General features: G+C 42.3%; 1 protein-coding gene across 1 annotated transcript; it reads left to right on the forward strand.

The window, feature by feature from the left end:
* The first annotated feature begins 1,155 nt into the window (after positions 1-1,155).
* On the forward strand, positions 1,156-5,451 carry LOC148876366 (uncharacterized). The gene is made up of 2 exons (XM_088966684.1): positions 1,156-3,875; positions 4,409-5,451. Exons 1-2 carry the CDS (start codon positions 1,283-1,285, stop codon positions 4,918-4,920), a joined length of 3,105 nt encoding a protein of 1,034 aa, XP_088822810.1. The 5' UTR covers positions 1,156-1,282; the 3' UTR covers positions 4,921-5,451.
* The last annotated feature ends 2,755 nt before the right edge of the window (positions 5,452-8,206 follow it).

The raw sequence follows: 8,206 nt of genomic DNA on the forward strand, positions 1-8,206 counted from the left end.
AAAAAATTACATAGAAAATTTCAAATCTTACATGGATATGGTAGATCACCCATAGGTTTCTAACGTATTAAGTGATTACATTCAAATAGAAAAACAAACAATTTTTTTTAATTATTTTCTTTATTTTTATTTTTCCATTTTTCTTCATAAAAATCCATATATCTACACATATAATAAAAAAAGTGTGATTTTTGACATGGGAAATGTAGATGAGGTAGGTTTAGAGCATTTCCAAGCTTTCAAACAAGAAAGAGACAACAAATCAGAGAGATTAGATGAAAATTTTGAAAAAACTCACCTCTTTTCGCAATATTTTCCCAAAACTTCAAAAATCTTCCCAAATCTTCAAGTTTTGATGCATTTTTGTTGTTGCTGTTGTTGTCTTGTTTGGAAGGGACAGAAGGCTTTTTTTTTCGAGAGAAAGAAGCCTTCTTTCGTGAGTTTGAAAAATTATAGTACCGCTCGTATCGTTTTAGCATCGTATGGAACGATGCGCCCCTGTATCAGGTGCATATCAATCGATACGACACCTACACACGTTACGGCCCTGTATCGTGTCAATATGGTATTGGTACGAGAAAAAATATACGACATTTATGAATTTCTATCGTATCTCGTATCCTATTCTAAAAGATACGATATGATACACCCCGTATCGAGCATATTGTATCAATACTTTGAACCTTGCTTGCGACAATCAACAGAATCCTCTAAGCAGCATTCTAGAGATGTATATGGAAGAGTTCGACAAAACCATGTTCATCAATGTGAGAGAGGTGGCATCGACGATTAATCATGCAAGTCGGGCTATGGTGGAGAGAAAGATATTCAGCTCGATCATCTGCATTAAAGGGCTCTGTTCTTTTGGCTTTAGACGAAGTAGATGGAGGATTCATAGGATGAGAGAGAGAGATTTGCTGATGAAGTTTTATGGTTTTAATTTTCTGTTTATTTTTCTGGTTTTTTAAAATTTTTTTCTGTTTTTTATTTAATTTTATATTATTTTTGTTATTTATAAATATATTTTTATTTTTAATTTTTTATGATGTCACGAGTCGAACCGTTCGACTCGGACGGTTGAACCGTTTAATCGGAAACCGGTCCCCTGACCGGTTCTGTTTCCGGCTCGTTTTTAAAAGCCTTGCTCAAACGAGACTTACTGCTTCTTCGCTGGCTCTCTCCCATTCTACTCTACTACTTCACTCCATCCCCTTACTCTTCCATCTGCCTTCTTCTCTTCTTCTCAGCTCCCTCGACAAAATAACAAAAATAGGGGATAAAAATGCGGTTCCATCTTCTTCTTCTGATTCTCCTCTACCTCCTTAACAACCACCGAGTTGCCGGTAGGCCACTCCGCATACCGGAATACCGTGCTTTACTATCCATCAAAACCGCCATTTCTGACGACCCCCAAGCTTCCCTTCCGAATTGGAATCTCTCCACCAGCCATTGCACATGGACCGGTGTCTCCTGCGACTCCTTTAATCGAGTCGTTTCTCTTGATCTCTCCAACATGAACCTCTCCGGCATTTTGTCACCTGACGTCGGCCAGCTTCGCAACCTCATCAACCTAACCGCCGCCGCTAACTTCTTCTCTGGACCCATCCCCTCGGAGATCTCTCACATCTCCGGCCTCCGTTTGTTGAATCTCTCCAATAATGTCTTCAATGGCAGCTTCCCTTCCGAGTTCTCTCGTCTCAAGTTGCTAGAAGTTCTCGATTTGTATAACAATAACATGACCGGAGATTTACCTGTCGATGTGTCTGAGATGCCCAATCTGCGACATCTCCACCTCGGCGGCAACTTCTTCTCTGGACGAATCCCGTCCGAGTACGGACGCTGGGAGTTCCTCGAGTATCTAGCGCTTTCTGGTAACGAGCTCGGGGGTAGTATACCGCCCGAAATCGGCAACTTAACCAATCTTCAGCAGCTCTACCTTGGATATTACAATAGCTATGAAGGCGGTATCCCACCGGAGCTGGGAAACCTCACGGAACTGGTTCGATTGGATATGGCCAACTGTGGATTGTCCGGTGAGATTCCTCCTGAGTTCAGTAAGCTTCAGAAATTGGACACATTGTTTCTTCAGGTGAATGGCCTCTCTGGGGGGCTTACGCCCGAGTTAGGGCAGCTGAAGAGCTTGAAATCAATGGATCTCTCGAACAACATGCTTGCAGGCGAGATTCCAGCGACATTTTCCTCGCTCAAGAACCTGACGCTGTTGAATCTTTTCAGGAATAAATTACATGGTGCAATTCCCGACTTCATTGGAGATTTGCCGGCACTAGAGGTTCTGCAGCTTTGGGAGAATAACTTCACTGGAAGTATTCCTCAGGGGCTTGGAAAGAATGGGAGGCTCCAACTGCTAGATCTGTCGTCCAACAAGCTCACGGGAAATCTCCCTCCCGATCTGTGTTTTGGAAATCGGCTTCATACTCTAATCGCTTTGGGCAACTTTTTGTTCGGTCCGATTCCGGAACCGCTGGGAAGATGCAAATCGCTGAGTCGGATTCGGATGGGGGAGAATTTTCTTAATGGTACTATACCTAAGGGGCTTTTTAGCCTACCCAATCTCGCTCAGGTAGAACTTCAGGATAACTATCTCGTCGGAGGCTTCCCGCAGACTGATTCGATCGCTGAGAATCTTGGACAGATAAGCCTTTCAAACAACCAGCTTACGGGTTCTCTTCCACGGTCCATTGGCAACTTTTCTGGCGTCCAGAAGCTCCTCCTCGACGGGAATTTCTTCTTCGGTAGCATTCCAGCCGAGATAGGAAGGTTACAGCAGCTATCAAAAATGGACTTCAGCAATAACAGGTTTTCCGGGACGATCGCTTCGGAAATCAGCCAATGCAAGTTGCTGACATTCGTCGATCTCAGTAGGAACGAGTTATCGGGTGTGATTCCACCAGAGATGACAGGTATGCGGATTTTGAATTACCTGAACCTATCGAGGAACCATCTTACCGGGAGCATCCCAGCATCAATCGCAACTATGCAGAGCTTGACTTCTGTTGATTTTTCCTACAACAATCTCTCTGGTTTGGTTCCCGGGACTGGCCAATTTAGTTACTTCAATTCGACCAGCTTCGTTGGCAACCCTGATCTCTGTGGACCATACTTAGGACCTTGCAAATTTGGGGTGGGCAATGGTACCCACCAAGGCCACGTTAAAGGCTCACTCTCTGCTTCATTGAAGCTCCTCCTCGTCATTGGTCTGCTTGTATGTTCTATTGCATTTGCTATTGCTGCCATTTTCAAAGCTCGGTCGCTGAAGAAGGCGAGTGAAGCCCGTTCCTGGAAGCTCACCGCATTCCAGCGACTGGATTTCACCTGTGATGATGTTTTGGATTGCTTGAAGGAAGATAACATCATAGGGAAAGGCGGTGCTGGCATTGTTTACAAGGGTGTCATGCCTAATGGCGACCAGGTTGCCGTGAAAAGGCTTCCAGCCATGAGCCGAGGATCATCCCATGACCATGGGTTTAATGCAGAGATACAGACTCTTGGGAGAATTCGACACCGCCACATAGTGAGGTTATTGGGGTTCTGTTCCAACCATGAAACGAACCTTCTTGTTTACGAATACATGCCCAATGGGAGTTTGGGTGAAGTTCTTCATGGCAAGAAGGGTGGTCACTTGCACTGGGACACACGATACAAGATTGCAGTGGAGGCTGCCAAGGGGCTCTGTTACTTGCACCACGACTGTTCTCCCTTGATCCTTCACCGTGATGTGAAATCAAACAACATCCTCCTGGATTCCAACTTTGAAGCTCACGTTGCAGATTTTGGCCTCGCCAAGTTTCTGCAGGATTCCGGCACCTCAGAGTGCATGTCGGCAATTGCTGGTTCATATGGTTATATCGCCCCAGGTAATAAAATTCAGCAATTGTGCTTCCTAGTACTAGCTAATAGTAGTTTTGGATGAATGATGTCCTTGACTTGTTTTCAAAATTCTAATAACTTTCCATAAGCCGAGAACGAAAGAAGAAAGAATTGGGATTTCCAAAATGACTTCCAAGATCTGGTAATGCATGTAAGATTTTGTAATAAATTTCATAGTTCGTGGTTTATGCTGACTTTGGGGGTTCTTTTAACACGACTGAAAAAATAGTTTCTTTGTTGAATTGGGCTGTTCTTGTTCATGTCACTCCCTTGCTATTTTTTAGAAATTTTTTATCCTATTAACTTAAGCAATGAAATTGCATATTTAAACCATGTTCGTTGTTTTAGAGATCCTGTTAATTGGTTCTTAGAGATTAGATTTTAGTATGTACTAAGTAATGCTTTTGGGGAATACAGGTTATATATACTTTGCTTCGATGTTATTTTTAATTTAATTGCATGCAGATTAGTCCCTTTACCTTTAATTTTAACTCCTGCTATTGAATGGGGTTGTTCACAGAGTACGCCTACACGCTGAAGGTGGATGAAAAGAGCGATGTATACAGCTTTGGTGTGGTTCTGTTAGAATTGGTGAGCGGCAGAAAACCTGTTGGGGAGTTTGGAGATGGAGTGGACATAGTCCAGTGGGTTCGAAAGATGACAGACTCAAACAAGGAGGGGGTTCTAAAGATTCTTGATCCAAGACTCCCATCCATTCCTCTCCATGAGGTGATGCATGTTTTCTATGTAGCAATGCTGTGTGTGGAAGAGCAGGCTGTTGAGCGCCCTACAATGCGGGAAGTTGTTCAGATCTTAACAGAGTTGCCGAAGGCACCCATCTCAAAACAAGGAAGCTCAGCAATGACCGAGTCTTCTCCATCAGCAGCTGCTACTGCTGGAGAGACACAGAGCACGTCAGCCATCAGAGAAACAAAAGAACTGCCGCCTGTGCAACAGCCGCAACAGCAGCAACAACAACCGCCAGCAGCAATATCAGCACAGTCACCACCTCCTGATCTCCTAAGCATATGAAGATGGATGGGTGTTGTGTTCTGTTTTACATGAATTGGGTTGGGTTATCTTATCCGGGTTATTTTCTATTTTTGTAACTTAAGTTGATGGTGAAGTTTTCTTTGTACAGAAGAATTGGCGGGGGGGGGGGGGGGGTTGTCATATTGGATTTGGTCGTAAATTATGCATTATATTAGTTACTGTTGCTGCCACTGTCATTGCTGTTGCTATTGCTCTGCAAACTCTGTCGAGTCTGGAGCATAGAGTCATTGTCTTGAGGAGGTGGTTTATGAATACGAAGTGAAGAGTTGGCGAGTGACAGAAGGAGATGGGTTGGGAGCATGGGAATTTGTGTGGTATTCTTTCAAAATTTTCTCTTTGTTTCCTGAAGTGAAAGGTGGAGATAGGAGGGAGAACCAAGTGAGTATCGATTTCCGAGACTGGATAGGTGTCTTAGGATGGCGGAGACTGGAGAGGAAATTCTTTTATCTCCGGATTTGTTTTTGGAATCCAAGAAGTCAATGTGAAAGAAAGTGCTTCTAAATTTTTTAATTAACAGAGCCCACATATTTGTCCCAATAAACAAATAAAAGTAGATTCATGAGACGACCAGACGAGACGAGAGATAATCAGGGATACAGTGGAAGGCGTTAAAAGTATTGGATTTGGATCAACAAATGTTTAGTAGACGAAACGGACTGTCTGTCATCAACATGTACCACGTACCCGGGTACCTAGGCCACTAGTCACACTCACACAGTCTCACAGTCTCAGACGGAGAGAGAGAAAGAGAGAGGGTCCCACTCCCACGGCGAGTTGGATTTTCAAGTTTCATCTCCGGCCACGGCAATCTGATCTTCCGGTGGGTGGCCATATCTACTTTTTATTGAAGTACACCATGTGCACCCCTTACTTTTTTTGTTCATGCTTCATAATGCTCACGATTCATTATCAAACCAGGAGATTATTATTTATGAAAAGAAAGAGAGGTTTATAACTGGCGCCCTAAATAATAGTTTTTGTAGGACCATCTCCATCTACATCTACTAGTGCTTTCCCATTACCATGCACGTGGCTTCTCAATGACAGATTATATAATAGAGAGAAAGAGAGAACGGGGTGTAATCAGAACTATTATTTCTGTTTTATTATTTTATTTTAAGATTTTAGCAAACCGAAAGATTCGTGACGTGTCCATGATTTGAACATTTTGGACGGATGATTGAGGTCTTTCCAAATTCCAACCACTAAAGTGTGGGGGTGAACTTGTTATTTACCTGTCTCTCTTGTCATTTTATTTTGACCCAAAGCTGCCCTTCGGATCCAAATTTGAGCATTCCTTAAATTATCTCATTCTGAGGGTAAATTTGGCAAAGAAATCCTTAATCACGTATACCAGTAGTCACCAGAAATGCGTGAATGGCTGTAGTCTGGAGATGGTGGCAGCCCTGTTGGTGGTGGTTGTCGTCGTCTTCTTGTGCTTGTTTGTTAGGGTTAGGTTGCATTCTCCCTTCTTTGACTCTATCCTGTCTGTGTGATTGGATCATCCCCCGTTTTCTGATATGGCCTACTCTAATGGCCACGTGACAGATAAGTTTGTTTTTACAAATAAATCAGTTAATTGTAGTAGAAAAGTAGTTATATTATTAAGTAGTGTTTGGGTTGGGCTTGGGTGTTCGTGTCACTCTTACTGTGCCCTTAGTCCTCATTCCTCAATATGATGCCAGGAAGGAAAAAAAATAAATAAATAATGCAGTTTGGTTGGCATAAAAGTATAAACATGCATCGCCACATAGCGTACTAAGCTAGATGGCTTGTTCTCTTTGTCTGGAGCTTGGCCAGCACGTAAAAACAGTTTTGGTATACACCACTACAACGCTACAGCCACCCACAGTAATCCACGTATAGTTGATGTACTTTCCTTGAGATTGGAATCTTTCCTTCTCGTGATTAGCCACGTAGTAACGAATGATACAAGTTTATGCGAGTCCCAAGGAGATGAAAGATTCCAATCCAAGTGTAAAACGCCTTGGGATCCACTGTAAAAACTAGACCTCCTGTTCCGTCAACAACCACCAAGGCAGCAGGAAATGACTAGTACGATCAAGGGAAGGAATTTTGTTTCCCAACTTGACGTATTTCTTTTCCGTGCTTATCCCCCCCTCCAAATCCAAAAATAAAAGTAAAAAAGCAATAAACAAATATTATAATGGCGAGACAATGAGCAATTTTGCTAAGCTTACAAATTCGTTTTCTTGTATGATTTTACAAAAACACCGTACGCCACACGCCTCCAAATATTATCTGACGTCTAGCTAGGTTTCTTTTTAGGTTGGGTTGTGGGAATAACAATTATTTTATTATTTTGCTGGCAAAGTTTGTTGGGTTGTGTTTGTTGTATTCAATATTCATGTGTTTGCAAATTTGATGCAAGTGGGTTTCTAGTCTCTCAGCTCTAGGTGACTGAAAGTGAAACGCTTACCGAGCATAGGGTCTGGGGCAGGCAGAGGGACTGAGAGATTGGGACCAGCTCGGAAGCACTAATTTCATTGTTATAAAATAAAAATAAAATCAAAACCAGCTTGACCGGTCCACTCTGCGTAAGCCTCAGCCTCGGATCTCGTTTGCACACGTAGGTCGCCCTAGTTCTGAGTTGATGCTGTCAATTGTCAATTTGGTTGATCTGACTGGTCTAACTGTTTTGGTTCAACCGGTTGTTGTCTTAGGTCTTCTTGTAATCTGTTTGACTTGACCCAAGCCGGTCCACTGACATATGGTCGTGAGTCGTGCCGTCTCTCGATTCTCGAAGGATAAGTATTCAAAAGAATGCGATCTGGAGAATGATCATCATACATGTATCTTCACGTAAAGACTAAAGACAAATCCATCAGGACTCCCACTATCAAGCGCTTTGGGTGACGGAAGTTTTAGATTCTAGATTTTATGTGTGTGTGGACAGGCCTAAGGCCCTAAGCCCCAGCCTAGAAAAAGAAAGAATAAATTAATACTTAAACCTCTAATAAATAATTAACTATGGAAAATATATATTAATTTTTTTTAAACTCCCAAATTTACACGTTAGAAATTGAATATTTATAAAGTACATGAAATCAATATCCAATATACATGAACAGGGATTTTGCTTTCATCCAATTGACTGAGTTTCGACTTCTCTTCTCTTGTAATCATCATGCTCTTGGTATTCAAAAAGCTGATAGCAGTATTAAGCTTGGAGCTAAATCTAAGTGTCCATGTAGGAGGGATTTTACATAGCGGCTTCTGGTTGATTTTACTTGATGAAAAACCC

The sequence above is a fragment of the Nelumbo lutea genome, chromosome 1 (genome assembly GCF_056320005.1).
Source record: "Nelumbo lutea isolate HS-2025 chromosome 1, American lotus-T2T, whole genome shotgun sequence".
Taxonomy (NCBI): domain Eukaryota; kingdom Viridiplantae; phylum Streptophyta; class Magnoliopsida; order Proteales; family Nelumbonaceae; genus Nelumbo; species Nelumbo lutea.

Bases quoted from the DNA above. Each gene is read 5' to 3' on its own strand.
- LOC148876366 (XM_088966684.1), top strand. From the start codon at position 1,283: ATGCGGTTCCATCTTCTTCTTCTGATTCTCCTCTACCTCCTTAACAAC. The intron at 3,876-4,408 runs GTAATAAAATTC...GGTTGTTCACAG, and splicing joins ATATGGTTATATCGCCCCAG to AGTACGCCTACACGCTGAAG.